The 21,191-nt window shown below is 37.8% G+C and overlaps 2 protein-coding genes and 1 non-coding gene across 3 annotated transcripts; 1 reads left to right on the forward strand and 2 right to left on the reverse strand.

Annotated features, from left to right (window-relative positions):
* Nucleotides 1-506: 506 nt before the first annotated feature.
* Nucleotides 507-1,402, reverse strand: LOC110114694 (60S ribosomal protein L21-1-like). Its single transcript, XM_028695000.1, has 3 exons — nucleotides 1,334-1,402; nucleotides 1,043-1,225; nucleotides 507-728 (listed from the first exon to the last, which is right to left on the reverse strand). Exons 1-3 carry the CDS (start codon nucleotides 1,400-1,402, stop codon nucleotides 507-509), a joined length of 474 nt encoding a protein of 157 aa, XP_028550833.1.
* A 156-nt stretch (nucleotides 1,403-1,558) lies between these two features.
* LOC114579765 lies at nucleotides 1,559-1,766 on the reverse strand. The gene has a single exon (XR_003700931.1). It is a non-coding gene; the product is annotated as a small nucleolar RNA U3 (small nucleolar RNA).
* Nucleotides 1,767-11,086: 9,320 nt separating this feature from the next.
* LOC110114690 lies at nucleotides 11,087-12,797 on the forward strand. The gene has a single exon (XM_020847643.2). The coding sequence runs from the start codon at nucleotides 11,435-11,437 to the stop codon at nucleotides 12,557-12,559; it is 1,125 nt and encodes a 374-aa protein (XP_020703302.1). The 5' UTR covers nucleotides 11,087-11,434; the 3' UTR covers nucleotides 12,560-12,797.
* Nucleotides 12,798-21,191: the final 8,394 nt, after the last annotated feature.

Here is a 21,191-nt window from a genome sequence, read left to right on the forward strand (position 1 = left end):
TAAATTTATAAATTGAGGGATTTGAGGGCTTTTGCAAAAGTAGAGTGTTATTGTAATTCTTATTTTTTTTCTAATATAGTGAAATCATCCCCTTCCCGTAAACATAGGCATCTTCGCCGAATCATTTAAATCGCCGTGTTCATTATATTTGTATTGTGTGATTTTATTTTCGATGTGTTTATTGTACAAAAATTGCTGGTTTCATTATCTTGGATTATATTAGCATGTGATAATATCTGTTATTTGTTCTTTTCACGGCATTTCCTTGTTGATTAGCAAAGCTGAACGCTTTGGACCCTCTCCTGTTTTGTTTGATTCTTGAACTATGACAATTTTTTTTTTTTTTATCAACAAAACATGAACATAGATTTAAAAAAAAATAGATAGTCAGATGCTTCAAACTGCAACAGCTCATTAGTATTCAAACAAGCAAATAATGGAAAACCATTAGGATAAAAATCCTATAACTGGGGATTTAAGAACCTCCCTTGAGATCATTAACAACATCATATGGAATTGGTGAGACTGTCTCTAAAGTTGCACACTATGAAACCAGGTTTTGGTCCTTCAGGTTGCCTCTTTGTGCTAATGATTTCGCCTAGAGCCTTTGCCTTTTCCTTAAGCTCGTTATTCTTCTTCTTCCTCAATCGGAATTCTTCGGCGCATCTGGAAGGTTGTACATGCTCGACACGCACATGGATTCCTTTCTTGATGGTTCTGCTCCCTACCTGATCATTATATGAAATAACATAATGTAAGTTGAAAATGGCACCAGGCCAGGGATACAAGAAATGTCAGAAGTTTTCTACTCTTCAGGAATACTGGAATAATATTTCGTCAGATCAGACTTTGGATGAAATTCATTTCGGAGGCTGCTAATCAACTCATTTTACAAAAGTAACCAACACCTGTAGAAGGAGAAGAGTAAACGGAATTGTGGATGCATTGGTTGGGTGAAATTGTATAGCGTGGAATTGAATCTGGGTGTCTTAATTGTTAACGACTGGTCTAGTTTTATAGAACAAAATCAGAAGTTGCACACTATGAAACCAGGTTTTGGTCCTTCAGGTTGCCTCTTTGTGCTAATGATTTCGCCTAGAGCCTTTGCCTTTTCCTTAAGCTCGTTATTCTTCTTCTTCCTCAATCGAAATTCTTCGGCGCATCTGGAAGGTTGTACGTGCTCAACAAGCACATGGATTCGTTTCTTGATGGTTATGTTCGCTACCTGCTTATTGATTTAGACCCCAATAGCCCTTTTTGTGACGTTCCACACTCTTCCAGTCCTTCCATGGTAGAATTTGTGAGGCATGCCTATGTGTATGGCGGCATTAACCTTGACATCAACGTACTCTCCAAACTTGTATGTCCAAAGGTACGTCGTCAGAGGAACGTAACCCTTCATCCTGAAGGGCCTCGCGAAGAGGTCTCGCGTCCGCTAACGAAGACCGTGCCTTGCCGGTACCCTAATCCGCCGCTAAGCCCCCACTTGAGAACACGAGAAAAATAAAAGGTGGAGTGGACTACGGAGGGGAATTGGGTCTCCTCAAATATAATTTTTAATCTGTTAGAAAGCTTCAAAGCCATCTCAGCCGGTTTTACCGACTGAGAACGATCCTCCACAACTCGATCCAAATGGATCAGAACCGTTAATCATGCTCTAGCCCAGAAGCTACTTCTCATCAACCAGAGTTAGTTGCTTGCCTCTTTAATCATTAAAGATGCAGCTGTACGAGCCTATAGAATAGATCCTGTTGAAGTAAGATCGTTTGAACTATGCGCGCATGGATATCAATGGATCTAACGTGACGGTCATGAACAATAGAAGCCAATATTTTATTTGAAAATTCATGTGGAGCCTACTCGAGCAAATATTACCTGGTTTTCATGAGCTGGGAAATCGAGAAGACAAGTAGGTAATTTCTAAACTTTTCTGAATTAATCTATAATAAGTTTATTCTTTTAACCGAAGGGCCTGCAGCGCTCTGTTGTTTTATATTTCCTAATTTATTTAGTTAGTTATAAATTTTTTCTCAAGGAGGGTTCCCTAGACAACAAGAATATTATCTGTTTTAGATTTTTTTTCGGTACTTATACAACCTTTTTCTTTTTCTCTTCAGATCTTTTGTTTAATAAAAAATTACTTTTGACTGCATCATTTTTGCTGCCTTGAGATTCTTCCTCTGACAATCAAAGATTTTTTTTTATTTTATTATTATTATTATTATTATTATTATTATTATTATGAGAAATGAGGCCTTAGCCAACTGACAATTAAAGAGAAATTCTATGTTTCCACTCCCACAATAATAAAAAAAAAAAATCTGTTGACACTCCAAGAGAGGAGTAATTATCACGTCCGGTTAAATCTGAACGCATATGAATGTATACCAAGTAATACCGAGTTTTAGGTGACGTGGCGTGTGGTTATTGGTCTATGAACGCATTCGTTGACCGGACGTAATAATTGCTCCCAACACGGAGAGATTATAATACAATGTGATTGTTTATTACACCCAATGCTTTTGTATGAAGATATATAAAAAAAAATTTAGGTCTAAGAGTGTGTTTGAAAAAAGCATGTTAGAGATAGAAGAAATAGAAAACAAAATATATGGTAGGTTTTTTATTTTTTTGTACTTTCAAACTATTAGAGGATAAAGGCAAAACAATTACTTAGACTTATTTAGTTATAGACGTGGCTACTTTTATTAGTGTATGCAACAACTCTTATTATCCACCAGTCTATAAATAACATGTCCTCTAGGTGTTTTGTTTAATCCAGTTAATACATTACATTGCTCTTTCCTTTCTTCTTTTCCATATCTGGTTCTGTTCTTGTTCTTGTTGTGAGTGATACAAGGGAAATCTTGACGGGGAGAAGAAGTGTTCGACCATGACCACCTCATATTCTTCTCTGCTCGGCGACAATCCGGAGCAGGTAACTCAAGAGGAGGTTACTATTCCATTGTCGCTGAAGTTCATCATCACAAACCTCAAGAATATAGTTCCCATCCCTCTATCAGCCGACAATTATCATCTATGGCGATTTCAAATCATCAACCAGTTAAGAGCGAACAGGTTTGAGAAATTACTTGACTCCATGCTTCCCGCACCGCCTCGGTTCTTGATTCAAACCGATGGTTCAAACACCCCCAATTCTCTCTATGATCAATGGTTGTTGACCGACCAAAATTTGGTAATAGCCATTTGCTCCACGATTTCCTCATCTATTCTTCTATTTTTTTGTTAATCTTGACTCCACCTCTGCCATTTGGATCACGCTTGAACATTGATTTCATTCTTCAAACTATTCAAAAGTAATCAAGTTCAAGAACGATCTTCATAACATCTCTATGAAGAATTCCATGACCCAATATCTTATTGATATCAAATCCCTTGTCGATCAAATCGCCGCTGCCGGATCAACTGTGGACACGGAGGATATTATTCTCTACATATTAAACGGTTTATACCCATCCTATCAAGCCTTCAAAACCGCGATTCGAATCATGCTTACGCCGATCAGCCTCGATCAATTATATCATCTTCTTCTTAGCGAAGAGGTAAACATTGCTGCATAAACCACTCGCAATCAGGCAACGCTCTATCCAAATCTTTCTCTGTATACTCAATATGGTCGTGGTAGACGATATCGTGGGCGAAACTACTCTCGCGGCACATCATCTTCGTGCACCTCCTCCGAACCTCAAATGATCTGTCAGATTTGCCACAAAAAGGGTCACTCAGTCTCATCTTGTTGTCATCGACTTAATCTTACATAACAACTCTTTAAACTTACGGGAAAGTGCGATTAAATTACATGATCAGTGATAAGATGGGTGTTATTTTATTTTTGTTTTTTATTTGTGGTTTTATTTTTTATTTGTGTGTGCGTGCGGGGGGCAGGGGCTTATCGAGTTTTGAGCTTAAGCTCGAGCACTAGTGGAATTTTTAGCTCGTTGGATAATCGAGCATCCAACTAATGCTCGGCTTGATTACTCTCGTCAGTAGGCTCGGATGCAAAATCGTTAAGGTTGTGAAGTGGTCTCACGCAAAATCGCAGGTGGGCTCAGAAGTGAAATCAAAGCTTGAACGTAGGACACGTGGCAGAAGCATATCTGAAATAAAGCTTGAACCGTGCAATCAAGCTACTCGATGAGCTTGTTTCAGTGGCACAAGCCAAGCTCGTGGCACAAGCCGAGCTCGAACTTGCCTTCTGAGCTCAACTCAAGTTTGAGCTCGGGATTTGGCTGAAATTATTTTGTTGAATCTATAAAAATATAAAGAGAAATTTAATGAGAGAGAATGATATGTCAATGCCAGTGAACCGAACCAAGCCGAGCTTATCAAGTTTTGAGCTCAAGCTTGAGCAAAATTTTGTGCTTGTTGGATTATCGAGCTCGAGTTCGATCCAATTAATGCTCGGCTCCATTACTCGCAAGCACGCTCGGACGTGAAATTGCTAGGATTGTGAAGTGGGCTCACACGAAATTGCAGGTGGGCACATAAGCTAAATCAAAGCTCAAACACGGGATGTTGGGCGGAAGCGGACAAGAAATCAAGCTCGAACCGTGGAATCGAGCAGCTTGAAGAACTTGTTTCAGTGGCACAAGCCGAGCTCAAGCTTACCTTCTGAGCTCGACTTGAGTTTGAGCTCAGGATTTGACTCGCAAGTCGAGCTCGAGTCAGGCCCGACTCAAGCTCCGCTTGACTCATTTGCACCCTAGTCTCAATCATATATATTATTTCTCTTTTTTTATTAGTTTACAACCATAATTATTATGTGTAATTCTTACTGAATGTTCGCTCGAAGAAGAAATAAGGAGGTAGGAAGCATTGCTTTATTTCTCTCTTAGGGTCTCGTTTGTATTGAGATTTTCAAATAATGGTGCGGGACACTACTTTGCCATGAGTAGAATACAATTTCTTGTTTTGTTCGTAGTATTTGTTTTGTGTGACAATTTAGTGCATAATATGTTCATCTGCTTTATTTTCAGGTCTTATTCTATTTCTTCTTTTAATAAAAATAGTTCTTAACACTTATGATGTTGGATGATGGCAATGTTACTTGAAATAATTAATAATCTCTTGCATGATTTCCTTTCTCACGTTGCCTCCCAAGTATGTACGTATTTGGTATTCTATCAGCCATGTGTTGAACCACGGTTTAAAACTCATTTAATTCTTAAAAAAAATCTGACATTATTGGCAATAACTTAGAAATCATCTATATTGTCATCACTGACAGGGTTTTTATTTGAGTCATCGACATAACAAATTGGTCTCTTTTCTACCTCATCCAATGGAGTTTAATGCCTCTCAATATATTTCTTCTTTATTTATTTCAATTATCTTTCATTTTCATAAATATTTTTCATCAACATAAAGAAGAGAATAATACTCCAAAATTTTCAGAGGAGCAAGTGGTGGTGGTGTGCGGATTTCAAGTGATTATCCGTTGTGGCTAAGATGCTGGTGGATATGGCGAAGGCGGTGGGCTGGAGGTCGAGGCGATTGAGAGTAAGTTGTTGGGGCTTAGGGGTGCATGAATGCATGATTTGTTCGAGGCTTTAGTTTAGGATTTAGGCAAGTTATATATATATATATATATATATATATCGGATGAGGCATATGCTTCATGATAGTAAGGTGAGGCACGCCTCAAGGTGGGCCTCAACTAAGCTACGATGCAGGCCTCATAAAAAAGGTTGATGTGTAAGCCTAAAGTCATTTTTCACTAGAATTGTGCTGAGTTGGGCTTCAAGGAAAGTCTCATATTGTGCAATTTTAAATAATGTGTTGAACTATTAGATAATTGAAGGGTCGAGGGGCTATTGGGGTAACAAAAAGGCTGGATAAGTGTAGTTTGTTTCCCGCCATAATAATATAAAATGATAAGAATATTACTTTTATTATAAAGAAAGATGGGTTTTAGAGGTAAATATCAATTTATCTTAGTTATGTCCTTGGATAAGAAGATCAAAATGTCAGTATTATATATTATGTTTAATATTTTAAATTGGATTTAGGTTTCGTATGGGATGATTTTCTTATTATTTTGTAATGTTTTTATAAAGGGGAATTTTTTTAAAACTATTGTAAAAAATAGGTTCATAGTACAAACTAAAAACAAAAGAGAAAATAATGATCAAATAAAAAGTTATGATTCTGATTTAAAAAGCAAAATAGGAGAAGCCTTAAATTTGACTTTCAACATTATTTTTACCATTATGAAGAGGAGAAAGGAAAAAGTAGTTAGGTTATTGCTTTAGCAAGTTATTGTTGATGGAAAATAAAAAGGTGCAAGCTACTATGTGATAAGCCATGCATGTGAGGTGCCTTTGAGATGCATCTCTAAAGGGATTTTGTTTATGGTTTTAATCTCTTCATTTATTGTTTCACTTGTATGTATACTCTTATGATATTAGAGAAATGCTTTTTTTTTTTTTTTGAAAGTTTTGAAATTTATCTTGGGGATAAGATATAATTCTTAAAATAGTTTTTAGTACAAAACATTTTTAAATTAAATATTATTGTACTAAAAATCTTCTTTAAAAATTAATAAGAATTCTGTCCCGAATAAAATCTTAGTGATTTTGAGTTTGATGAAAAGTGCTTTTTTTTAATGTTCTATTTGTTGATACTATAGCATGGCCTTTTTATGCAAGATTGATTCGTCTGCTCATCGGCCAAGCTATAATGAGGGTCTGGAGGCATGATCCCCATTTTTCAGAAACAAAATTGTTTAAGAACATCAGCAATTTTTAGCTTTTAGAAAAGAAAAATAAAAAATAAAACCTCAGAATGGATAGCAGGCTAGCAGCTAAAGGCAAAAGCCTAATATCTTCCTTTATGAATCCTTCCCTGGAGTCGATCTCCTTCTCTGGCAATGCTCCCCATGACGGCCGTCGCAAGTTCCATTCTGGCACTCTCTTCCTATCTTCTCTTGGGGCCTGTTTGGGGGCGAATTATTATGTCCGGTCAGCGGAACATCCGGACACAAATCTAGATGGGCCACGTCACTCGCATACACTGGGCCCCGGGTGTATCTGGGTGACGTGGAGCGTTTGGATTGGTGTCCGGAGAAATCCGGACACCCTCCGGACACCAGATGTAATAATTTTCCCTGTTTGGGGCGGCTTTGTGTTTTTCTTTGTTTTTCAAATTGTTATTAAACTTTCATAGTATAGCAATAAAGGTCATGAGATCATAGGAGGACAATTATGGTATGGAAATTGTAGTCAATCAATCATGATCAAGATATCGTAGTCAACAACAACATCAAGTCTTTATCCTATTATATGGGGTTGGGTACATGAATCATTTTTCTCCATTATGTCATGTTAAGTGTTAGATTTTCATTTAAATCTAATAAAAATGATTATTTCTAATATTTTATAACTAAGTCTTTGTTAGGTCAACCACTACATTTTTTAACATAGTCCAAATCTAATATATTTACTCTCCTACTCAGATCGTAGTTGAGTGACAATAACAGGGAGAATGTAGTTAGCGAAGGAAAGTCAAGAGATGATAATTGGGAGGTCGAAGTCCGATGATGGTAATTGTTGGCGACAATAACTAGTGAGGTGATAGTCATTGGCGACGACGACTGGAAAATGCAAGTGAGTTCTCTTTAGTTCAAGAAGTATTTATTCAAATCTAAGTACCCTAATGATGTCACAATTGAGTTATCTTCAGCTCATCGGATTTGTCTCGTCGAGCTGCTCGATTCGACTATTAACTTTTCTAATTTAGAGATCATTTGATCATTCAATTAATGTTTGATATTTTCTGTCATATTTCAAGTGTTTGATTTGAGCTCATTTAGGTGCGGATTTGGCGACCTTTGGTACCGTTCGGTTGGTGTCATTGAGACTTTCAATTCAACTACGACCTTGCTGAAAATGAAGTTCATATGATTTCAAATTTAATTTCTAAAGTTTCCATTTTCAATTGCCTCGAGATGTATGTCAAATCGTGTGAATTTTTTATAAATTTATCAAAACTATTTTTTTTTTTTTTTTGGAATGCCTGTTATTATTTTTTTTCTTATTGTGATTACAGAACAACATCAAGCCTTTATCCCACTATATAGGGTCAGCTACATGAATTCTTTTTCTTCATTATGTTCTATTGAAAGTCAAATTCTCGTATAAATCTAAAAGAGAAAGTTCATTTTTAATATTTTCTAACCAAGCCTTTTTAAGTCTGCCTCTATCTTTCTTAACATAAGTCAAATCTAATACCTCTACTTTCCTAACCAGGTCATCGGAAGGGCGTCGTTTTATGTGACCAAACCATGCATCTAAGGCGACTCTCTCTAATCTTATATGCTACTAGAGTTACTCCAACCTTTTCACGTATATGCTCATTTCGTATTCTATCTCTAAGGGTAAAGCCACTCATCCACTTTTGCATCATCATCTCTGCCACACATAACTTGGTATCATGCATCTCTTTTAATTGCCAACATTCGACACGATAAAACATTGCAGACCTCAATATCATCTTATAGAATTTTCCCTTAAGTTTGAGGGATACTTTTTTTATCACACAACAAGCCCGATGCATTCCTCCACTTCAACCATCCAACTTAAATTCTGTTGATAATGTCCCCATCTATTTCACCATCACTCTGAACAATAGATCCAAGATATCTAAAACGTGTACCTTTATTAATGACTTGATCGCTTAAAGTCACAATCCCCTCACCAGGTCTATTACTACTAAAATTACACTCCATATATTCCGTTTTAGATCTACTCAAGTAAACACCTTTATACTCTAAGGTTGACCTCCATAATTCAAATTTAATTTTGAAATAATTTAATAATTTTGATGATCATCATTATTAGGATGTGTAAACCAATTTTTTTCACCCTTTTTAACTTGTCAAATGTAAAAAAGCTTAAGGGCCTCTTTGCTTTCGTGAAATATTGATTAGTATCAATTACTACAGGAAAGATTAATCTAAATTTCAGAGTAATATTTAAGGGCGATGTTTAGCGGGACCTCAACATGGAACTTTTATTTTATCCAGTAGTAAATGTACGCAGAGGAACGTTCAGTTTAGGCAAAAAAAGAGCCTGTACCGAGTACCGAGGTGTACAGGCGTTTTTTTGCCTAAAACCGAATATTCCTCTGCGTACGTTCACCGGATATAATAAAAGTTCCTCAACATGCCTCCACTCATACGTAAGAAGAAAATCACCCTTTCACGCACATTAATAAAAATACATTTTTTGGCACGACTAGAAGATATTTTTTTGTAGCAAAATAAGAATTTATTTTTTTAAGCTTGTGGGTTCCATGCCTCTTAATGATCCGATCCTCGCAAGCTCAGGCTGTCCAATTTCTTGACCCCTGCCCTAAAAAAAAGATATTTATGTGTACAGTATTTTTAAAATTTTATTTTAAAATAATTAAAAAAATTTAAATAAAATTTGAATAATTTAATATTTTAAGATTTTATAAAGCAATTAAACTATAATAAGAAGTTGTTAAAATGAATTGACAGGCTGAGTTCAGATTTGATTTGAAATTCATCCAACCTAAGTCCAAACAATCTGAATCCAAACAGTACAATAAACGGGTCAAATATATCAATTCAAATCCGACTCATTTATTAACTATATTTATAATATTTGATAAAAAATTAGAATATTATACACACAAGTAAAGAATTTTTTTAAAAAAATATTTTACCCAATTATAATTTAGATTTTCTTTTAAAATGTCAACTGAAAATGATCATTACAGAATTTAAGCATTATAATAAAATATTAAAAAATAAATAACTCAGATATATAGTTAATTAATGCATCTTCAATGATACCTCGTTAAGAAATTAGACGTTAATAAGTTATAATATCTTATTATTATTATTATTATTTTTGGAGAAGTGCTATTATTTAATTAACAATTTAAGATATTTTAAAATTCTACTCGAAAAGCCGTAAAAATACCGGACTTTATATTTAGTTGGTAAATATTTATTTTGTAAGGCACACTGGGAACATTGGGAACACCCATAGCCATTTAATACAGAGCTTTAACTCTTACTATCTTTTCGCTCGCACCTTGAACGGCCGCTTTTAAAGTACTTCGTCTGAGGCTGGACCATTGAATAAATTTTTTATAATTTATTAATATTTGATAAATTTTGTATGAACAGAAACTCCAAAACCTTGCGGAGCCCATTTTACTGTTATGAGGAACCCATTGGAGGATTTTCTGCTTTGGTGAAGTATGAACTTCTCAACATTTGTTAACTAATCTAGAATTTATTTAAAAATATTGACTCTTCACCACTTACTGAAAAAAAAAATACATTGTATGCGTCTACTGAAAATTCACCAAATTACATTAAAATTTTGACGCAAGACCGCCGTAAATCTCGCTTTTCATGCAAAGATTGGGATGAGACAAGTCATATTAAGATTGAACTTATCAAATTGAAGAAATTATTATTTGCAAGGCTGAACGTATCTCTATATTAAGAGGCGAATCAGGTGCAGTCATGCCAGCGATATTGAGGCACGATGCAAGGCCGTAATATCGAGCGGGACCGAGACGATGTACAGATCGAAGGAATGACATGACGTATTATGATTGGTTGGCCTCCAAACGACATTCGGCGTAATAATTTATCATCAAATTGAAGACAAAATTGAGCCATATGGATTAAACTATGGCAGATTATGTATGATCATCGATTTGATCATGCATTATGATTGGATTTGATCATGTAACACACCAAAATTAAAAATTAACATATTAATTTCACTTACATTTTCTTTAAACCATCCTAACACATGAATATTAGTAATGAAAGTTATTTTAATAAGATAAAACTCTTAATTTATTTTCTAGAGTTTTCATATAAAAATAAAGTAAATTTCTTCAAACATAATTTTTTATTATATGTAAGATATCATTCATAATTAAGAAAAATAAAAATTTATATAAAAAATTACTACGTGCAATAATATTTAAGTCATAAATTTAGACAGTTTTAAAATATTGTTTGAAAAATTATTCGATAAATCCATATTTTTAATGTTCTTGATCAAAATTCCATAAAATAAATATATCTTAACCTAAAAAAAAACAACCTTCTTGGCTATCGTTCCCTGTAGTCTCCGTCTATAAATAATACAGCCCTTCACGTGGCTCCGCTGCTCCGGGTGCAAACCTCAACGCCTGTGTTTTTAAGTTTTTCGAAATTTAATAATCAAATATAATTTCAAATAATCAGACAGCTACTTCTCCTTTCTCTCTGAGCACCCTACCCCTCTCCACGATCTCATCCCCTCCTCTCCAAGCCCTGAACAGCGGCCTGACTCTTTCACTTCCATTACTGTCATTTCTCTTTCTCCCCCGTCCCTTCACTCTCTCCCTTCTCTCTTTCTTTCTCAGGAGTCGAGGCGCGATGGGAGAGAAAGTGGGAAGAGGCGGAGGAGCAGTAATGGCGGACGAACTGGGGGAAGGAATGCAGTGCAGTGACCATCCTTACCGCAACAACCCCGGCGGAATCTGCGCCTTCTGCCTTCAGGAGAAGCTGGGCAAGCTCGTCTCCTCTTCCAAATTCTCCGACCCCTTCTTCTCTATTCCTCCACCTCCCTCCTCTTCCTCCTCTCCCCCTTCCTTCCCCTCCTCTGATCTTCCGGCTCTTCCCTCATCCAACCGCATGTCCTTCCTCTCCTCCAAACACCGCCGTCGTAAAATGAAAACTCACTCCCCCACTAACGCTGCGGCCGCGGATCGAAACGCCGAATCGGCTACACTCAATCGAAGCAAATCAGTCGTTCCGCGACCCCGTGGGGAGATTGCTGATGCATCAGACAGTCCTCGGAAGAAGAGCTTCTGGTCATTCCTCACCCTCACCTACTCTTCATCCACTTCTTCCGCCCCAATCCCGACCTCCTTCATCTCCAAGCGCAGATCCACCTCTTCAGCCTCTTCCTCGTCCGCCGTCGCCGGCAACTGTGTATCAGAAATTCCGAAGGTCGCTAAGGATGACGAAGTCTCCGCAGGAAACGATGATGCCAGCCCAAGTGGAAGCCAGGCTTCGTCCTCGTTCGGGCGTAAGGTGGCCAGATCCAGATCGGTGGGGTGCGGGAGCCGAAGCTTTTCCGGCGATTTTCTCGAGCGGATCTCCAATGGATTCGGCGACTGCACTCTCCGGCGGGTGGAATCTCACCGAGAATCTAAGCAAAAGGTCTCCATCCACCGCGGCGACCGCCACGAAGACGACGACGACGAGCAACGTATCAAGGAGCGAATCAAGTGCGGCGGCATCTTCGTTGGTCTCGGTATGACCACCTACTGGCTTTCCGCCACAGCGGCAGCGGATGCGTGCGGTGACACCGTCCCCTTACCTGCGGCGCGGCGTGCCAGCGCACCTCATGGCCGGAACAAGAGCTGGGGCTGGGCCTTTGCAAGCCCGATGAGGGCGTTTAGGCCTGGAGGCGGAGGCGGAGGCGGAGGCGGTCATACCACCATCATCGCCACCGGAGGTGATACCGCCGGCGGCAACCGAATCCATCGATGTTAGTTTTCAGAGAGCAGTAGCAGCAGCATTTTCCCCGCCCCGCCCTTACCTTTCCACTTCCGTTCGCTTTTATTTTTACGTTTTTTTAACTTTTTCTTCTTACAGGCTACACTTTTACGAACACTTCCATTTCTCCTTTCTTCACTGCTTCTGCTGTCTACTGGGCAGCGTAGCATTTATCAATTCATTGTAAGGACTATCAGTGGTAAATTTGTAATTTTTATATTACTGCGTTTCTCATTTCAAGCCAATTTTATATTTTTATTATTTATATCAGCACAATCTGCAAATAAGCTCTTTGATTTTTTCGGTTTTTTTAATTTTGAAGATGATCAATTGATCATGATTAAAAGGTGATCGTGACCTCTGATACGTGAAGCGGGTGCGGCGGGACCTGCTGGGTCATGAAATAAAAGAAAAGATTGGTTTGTTGAGAAGTTTTGGATCATTTATTTTTTTGATTTAATTTTGTTTAAATCTAGAGTATATATTGTATGATTAATTGATTAAAATTTTATAATATCTTATTTGTTCAAATAAATTAGATGGCCAAACTTGCATATAGATGCTTTTGCACGTGGTTCATGTAGGTGGAAAATTTATAGGCCCAATCATTAGGAATTGGTTTGGGAAGGCGGTGAATTATCGGCTAGTATCTGAATGTAGTTGTCGAAAATAAATTTGTATTATAAAAATTTATAGAGAGCAAAGAAAAAATAGTAGTGAATAAAAATTATGATTGTGTTTTAAAAAAATGAAGCATTAACAAAGCTGCTTCAAACAAAGTCTTATTTTTAACTATTGGGGCAATGACAGCTAATCACATCAGTTTCATGGATTTTGATCATCACTAATTTAACTTAATTGTTGCGGGGTAGAATATACCTGGCGATGAATTTAGGAATTTTTATCTCACCATTGTACGGATATTCGGTACACAAACAGAAGAAAAATAAAATTGAAATGATTTCATGAGGTCACGCATAGTTAAAATGATTTCACTAGCGTTTCATTAGATTATAAATGGTTGACTTTTTCCATTGAGGACGATCAGATTATAATAATCAACAGTTTGATTGAAATCTAGTTAAGATCGGGGATAGGAAATCCGGCGACGTTTAGTGGTCGAGTGGAAATCTGGTGACGTTTAGTAGTCGAGCAAAAATCCGGCGTCAATCCGCAGTCGGGCAAAAGTTCGACGTCGATCAACAGCCAGGTGGAAGTCTGGAAGTGGTCGAGGAGGAGAATGGTGGCAAGATAACTCTCTTCCTTCTCTTCTTGTTTTGGTTCGGGACTTACATGAGAAATTAAGGGTTTATTTATAGGTTTCTGAGAGTGGCACTATCAGTAAACAGGAGGAAGATCAACAGTAAATTGGGAGTGGTTTGAATGGATGCTGATGTTGAATCCCTGGATCATAGACCGTTTATTGGGCATTTGAATGTCTTAATGATATTAGAATTTGATGATTTTGGGCTCGTTGGATTTGTCTCGTCGAGACACTCAATTTTACTATAAGCAAGTCAAGTTTGGAAACCGTTTGGTAATCCAAATTATGGTTTGAACCTTCCAATTGTGCTTCGGGTTTTTGATTTGGACATACTGAGCTCAAAGATATCACGAAATCCCAAATTTTAAGAAGTTTGCTCAATTTGAATAAAATGACTTTGCCGAGCTTGAGGCTCATAATTTTTTCAATTATCAGATAGATGAAAATTCCAATGTCCCTCGAAATAGATTCTCTCTTAGCTCTAAAAATTATGTACAAATATCTAAAAAATTGAACTACACGTTTATATGCTCTTATAAAATTGATTTGCAAAACAAATACTATTTAATCCTATATTTCAATTTTTTAAGAAGTCTAATTTGATTAAGTAAATTTTTTAAAAATATTGTGATTATTTAATTTTTTTCCCTTAAAAAAGATGCTAATTTTTTTTTCCACACTCAAACATATAAATTTATAAAGAATTATTTTTATTACAAAAATTTTGAAAAATAATAAAATGTTATTATTGAATAAAATTACACCAACTGTCAAGGTAATAACACCCAAAAATAATTTGGTCAAATAGACCCGCAATGAATTAAATAAATAATTATTGGCATAATTTTATTAAAAATTCATTACGTGCAAACTTCGAACGTGTGATCTTTGCAATAATAGATAAGCTTCTTATTGCACATTAGAAAATTTGCAGTAATATAATGTGTATTTAATATCTTAATTTTTGTAAAGACTCAGCACATGCAGGTACAGAGTGTAAGAGATTATATATAATTAAACGAGAAATCCAAAAAGAAAAAAAAATAATAACAGCATCTCATTCGATTGAAATGATCCACTTTATAATTGTAGATGCAAAAAAATCTGCTCATCTCCATAATTGAAGATGACATTGATACGTCCTCAAAAATTTATCTTGATCGGGCACGAATCTCGATGCAAAATCAAGTTGGAAACTTTCAAAATTAAAATTGGGGCCATCCGAACTCCGATTTCAGCAAACTTACAATCGAACTGAACATCTTGGAAATACGAACCCAACGACACCAATTTCGGCTCAATCCGAGCCCAAATAAGTCCAAATCAAGGACCCAAAACATTTTTGAAAGGTTAGAACTACAATTTGGGTTACCAAACAGTTTCCAAACATGACGTGCTTATAGTTGAATCGAGCGACTCAACGAGACAAATCCAACGAGCCCAAGATCACTGAATTCCAACATCATTAAAGCCTTTAAATATCTGACAAACAGTGCATGATCAAGGGATTCAATATCGACCGTCCATCCAACCACTCCCCATTTACCCTTGATCTCTCGCCTATTTACAAGCCATGCCACTCCAAAAAATCTATAAATAGACCCCTCATTTCTCTTGAAAGAAGATCCAAACAAGAAGAGAAGAAGAGAAGAGAATGAAGAAGCTCCTCCTCGACCACCGCCGGACCACCGCCGGACATTCGTCAGACCACCTCCGGACCTTCGCCGGACCACCACTTGAGGCCCTCACCTCCGTCGGACCATCTCCTGACACCGTTACTCAGCGGAACGACCACTTGAGGCTCTCACCTCCGCCATACCAACGCCTGACGCCATTGCTCCGCCGGACCACCACTTGAGGCCCTCACCTCCGTCGGACCATCGCCTGTTGCTCCGCCGGACAACCACTTGAGGCCATCACCTCCGTCGGACCAGAACTTGAGGCCCTCACCTTTGCCGGACCACCGCCTGACGCTGTTGCTCCGCTAGACCACCACTTGAGGCCCTCACCTCCGCTGGACCACCACTTGAGACCCTCACCTCCACCGGACCTCCATTGGAGGCCCTCGCCTCCGTCAGATCACCACATGATGTTGTGGCTCCGCCGGACAACAACATGATACTCGGACTTCCACCCAACCACCACTTGATGCCCTATGCTTCACCAAGCCCCCACGTAAGGCTTGGACTTCCGCCGAAGCGCCGCTTTAGGCCCTCTGCTCCACCAAGACACCAGATGAGGCCCAGACTTCTGAAGGGCCACCACCTGACTCCCGGAGTTCTACCAGAGTACCGCCCTACTACAACGGTCTTTCTGATCTCCATCTCCTGCCAGCTACGATTCTTCTGCCTCCATCGCCTACTATTATTCTTCCGACCTCCATCAACAGACAACGATCTTTCTGACCCCGATCTCCTGTCGAGTATAATCCTTCCGACCTCCGTCACCTACTATGATCCTTCTGACCTCCATCACCAGATAACGGTCTTTCTGACCCCGGTCTTTTATCGACTACGGTCCTTCTTACCTTCGTCGCCTACTATGGTCCTTCTGGCCTACATCAACAGACAATGATCTTTCTAACCCCAATTTCCTGCCGAGTACGATTCTTCAGACCTCCGTCACCTATTATGGTTCTTCCGACCTCCATCACCAGACAACAGCCTTTCTAACCCCGGTCTTCTGCCGACTACGATCCTTCTAACCTCCGTCGTCGACTATGGTTCTTCCGACCTCCATCAACAGACAATGATCTTTCTGATCCCAGTCTCCTGCCAACTACGGTCTTTCGGACATTTGTCTCTTGCTGACTACGGTTCTTCCGACCTCTATAACTAGACAACGGTCTTTCTGACCTCCATCCTATCGATTATGATCTTGCCGACCAAACAAACATATCTATTGTAACTCCAACCATGTAATGCACTCTATATGATGTACATTTGTGACATCAAGCCAAGGCCTTCTCCCAAGGAAGGGTCTCATTTGTAATCGATTATAAATACTAGTAAACTCATTCAAACTAGGCCAGGCCCCATGGTTTTCCCCCTTTTCAAGGGTTTCGATGTAAAAACTCTGGTGTCTCTAATGAACGCTACACCCTCTCACTTATCTGATTGTGTGCTGGATCTTCGTATAATATTAAGACGTTAAACTATATTTCTCTAACGCCGAGAATACTCCAGTACGCAACAGACATGATTATTGAAATATATATTATAGATTATAGAAATTAGTCGTATGTCATACAACAATTGAAATCTAATATCGAGATAGGATGTAAGTAGTAAGGTGGTGATAGAGGCGATTGTTATGGTGGTTGTTGATGGTGATTACAGTAAAATACAATATGAGTTTTTTAGCTATCTTAGCTCTTGAATTTCCCTTATGTCAAAAATGAAGGCTTACTTATATATTTTTTTAAATATGAATATTTTGATAAATTTGACCAAAATTTGACCTAAATTTAAAATGCTCCTTTAAAAGACTCATATAAAAATTTGCTTTTGCGTTAGTGTGTTGATAACCGCTCTACTAGGTTTTTCGCCCCAGCCCCCCTGTTGTCGAGGATCAGGTTTGCTGCTTGTCGTCCCTCATTTCTGCTCAGGGAAGTGTCTCCTTTCCTATGTGATTGATTTTTTTCATTCTCTCATGATGGATTTCTTTTTCTTAGCTTTGCTCCTTGATCGTTCTGCGGTTCCGCCTTTGCCGCAAAGAATGGCGGTTAATCAAGTTAGGTTGGATGACCCTGGTTTTTTTAACGACAAATCCAACCCTCGTTTCTTTATTGATGCACTTTCGGGGTCTATGACTAAAATGCCATTTGTGGACCCTTAAATCATCTTCATTTCGGGGGTTGCCCTCTCTTTAAATTTTCTGAGGAAAGTGTATAAGCTCTTGCAACACCCTTTGCCATTACGTCCCTAATCGTAGGCCCTCTTTGGATGCGATTAGGAAGTTCTTCTTTAACTTAAAATTATCCTGTGAGTTTTTCATCACCTTATTGGATTCCCGACATGTTTTGATTAAATTGAGATTCAATTTAGATTATTGTAGTGTTTTTTCTTACCATTCATAGTTTGTCAGTAATTGTTACATGAAATTTTCTGAGTGGTCTCCATTTGTGGACATTTCTGAGGAATCCCCCATTATTCCTGTTTGGGTCTCATTCCCAAACCTACGCCCTCATTTATTCGCACCCCGTATCTTATGGTCTTGGTTCACTCTTTAGACGTCCTCTTTGTACTGATACTGCCACCGCAATGGGATCTCATCCATTGGTTGCTAGAGTGTTGGTGGAGCTTGACATTACAAATGACATTACAAAAATGTATCCTGACAATGTTTGGTTGGGCTTGAAAATGTTGGTTATATTCAAAGTATTTTGATGGAAGAATTTCCATCATTTTGTGAAACATTGTAAATCATTAGGTCATTCTAAGAAAGATTGATTAATCATTCATCCACAATTACTTAAGGATCTTACTCCTCAGGATAATGTGATTAATGCTAGGGTATGCTTGATTTTCTACTTCATAATCCTATCTTTGCTAATGATGCGCACGATATTGATCAATGCAATATTTGTGTTAACTTAAAATTGCATGATAATGTGAATTTTGGTGTTATGGGTCATTTCGAAAATGAGAATGCCAGTGATGCTAGGCATGTGGTGCCCATCACATTGGTTTCTGGGAACCCTTTGGTTTTTCCTATTTTTGTTTTTGCATCGGAGAAGGTTGATAGTGTCAATGTTAATGCAATGGGGATTAATTTAATTGAACTTGTTGTTCTCAATTCTATTAATCCTTGTGTTTATCCTTCTATGGAACTGCTCGTGCATGAGGAGGGTAAGGGTATTGTTAATGAGGAGGCTAACCAATTGTCTTTAGTTCCTGGAATTGATGTTTATCAACCAGCTCCTTCACCTATTATTGTTGAGAAGGATTTTTTTCATGTGAACACGGTGGTGTTGGATGAATCTTCTAGTGGAACTAATGCTGAGTCTCCCTTGCTTTTTTCGAAACATGCTTTGTCGCCTAATATTGTGCAACAAATGGATTTGTGCCTCTTATTGATGTTACAGTTTCTCTTATTTTTAATGATGAATTGAAAGCTCAATTGTCGTTGAATATGAAGTATAACAGCTTGAACCGATCTGATTGGTTGGATGGGTCTGTCTCCTCGCCTTGCGAGAGTGCTGGGGAAGATTTGGATGACCCTATGGATGAGCTTCATGCAATATATAATTTGAAGGTTCGTCGTATTATTAAAAAAAAAAGCTTTCTCTCATGTAGGTGGAAAACAGGGTAGGGGGCAATTTAAAAAAAAAAAGTAATTGTTGTGTTTGTTGTTTCTTTCTATTGTTGTTCTAGCCTTTCATTTCGGGCTTTGAGTTTGATGTTGGTTCGGTTGGTGGTTGTGTTGTGAGGTTTGGTTGATGATTGGGTTCTTGTGGTGGTTTGTGGGTTTCTGTTTGACTTGGTTTATGTCGTTGTTTGTCGTCCATGCTCTCTTTTGGCTTTTCGTCTGATTGTTGTTGGCGTTGGGTGTGGTCCTGTGGGGGCTTTCGTGTTGCTGGTTATGTTGTTTGGCTGTGGTTATTGGTATCTTGCTTTGCCTTGTGGTTTCATTCAAGGGCAGAACCCCTTTGGGGCTAGGGGGGCAATTCCCCCCTTGTTGCCCCCCTAAAAATATTAAAATATTATGGTCTTTAGGCAATTGCCCCCAATATAATTAAATACATTGTGTAGATGTGTTATTGTTTGGGAGTGATAAACCCAATACAAAGAGAAATAGTAAATCAAAGTTTGTGTAGATGTTTTATTGTTTGGTCGAACCCCGCCAGGGGGCAGCGCCCCCTTGGACCCACAAAATATATGCGAACAGTTACTTATAAGTCCCCCCCCCTGAAAATTATGGCTAGTTCCGCCCCTGATTTCATTCTTTTGTCTTTTAGTTGTTGTCCCTTTTGCTATTTCTTTGAGATGATTGTTCTCCTTCACTTTCTTTCCTTGTTGTTTTCTCTTTTCTTATATATTGTAATAGGTAGAAGCATTGGCCCATATGTTTTATTTCAAAGGTTGTATTCTTATATAGCTTTTGGTTCTTTAAGGATATGTGATTTTTCTGTTTAATTAATGCGTAAACCCCTTTGAGGATTTTATTTATATTGGTCCTAGATTTAAGTTGTTTCTTGTAAGGCTTCTATAACCATTAGTATAGCTTTTGGTGTTACTATTTTGAGTCTATAAAATAGGGGCTTTAGGTTGTAATAGAGTATGATTAAGTAATAAAAATTTTAAGTTTGGCTCTCTCCCTCTCCTCTTCCCTCCCTCCTCAAAAAACTCAAGAGGAAGTGCTTCTTTCTATGATGCAAGTTTCTACAATATATATAGAATTTGAGTACTTTAACAATATGAGAATCAAAGAATTTTGAACTTATTCGAATTATTTCATTAAGCTGATTATAAACTCGTAAGATTAAAAAATCAGGTATCCTTTTAATTAATGCCGTCAATTTTTTTCAATGAGTTTTAATTAGAGTTGGGAATCAGATTACTTATATTGTCAATGTTTTCATTTTATAAAGATGACCAGCTGAATTATATTTTTTAAAATTTAAATGAAATGATCTTAAGACTAATTTAAAATTTTTTATTTAAATATTCCTCGAAATTTATAGGGAATTTTTGTAAGACCGCTGCGTACAGTATAAAAATTTATATGAAAGCGGTGCATATTAAAATATAATTGATTAAAAATGTGTATATTAATGTTTTTAAAAAATGATCAAATAAAGGGGGGGAAAAAGGCCGAAGTTTGAAAAAATTATTACGTCCGGTGTCCGGACGAATCCGGACACCAATCCAAATGTGACATGCCATCCAGATATATCAGGAGGCCCAATATGTTTGGGTGACGTGACGTATCTAGATTGATATCCGGACGGTCCGATGACGGACTTAATAATTCGCCCAAGCTTTGAGCCAAACTGAGATGGCTCTATTCGCTGAAATAGCACTTTTCAAAACATGTTCGGGTAGGTCGAAATCTGTAGTTTGACTTTTTTCTAATTTGAAATGTGGTCAGTGAGGCTGTTTCATGTGAGAATTTATCGGGGAATGGGGACAGATGGATCATTATTTTCTTGTCACGTTGTGGGTTTGCGCGGGCTAAGGGGAACTTTACCTGGACGGGTCACGTGACGGCACATGATAGGTTTGCAGCTCATGAGCTGAAGGAAGAATTCCTTTTAAATATTTTGTTATTTATTGTATATTCTGATATTTGTTTTCATTCCCCAATAAAATCTTCCAAACAAAACAAAAAAAAAATTTTTTTTTAGCGGAAAATAAAAGGCGG

This window comes from Dendrobium catenatum, unplaced genomic scaffold (assembly GCF_001605985.2).
Source record: "Dendrobium catenatum unplaced genomic scaffold, ASM160598v2 fragScaff_scaffold_621, whole genome shotgun sequence".
Lineage (NCBI taxonomy): Eukaryota > Viridiplantae > Streptophyta > Magnoliopsida > Asparagales > Orchidaceae > Dendrobium > Dendrobium catenatum.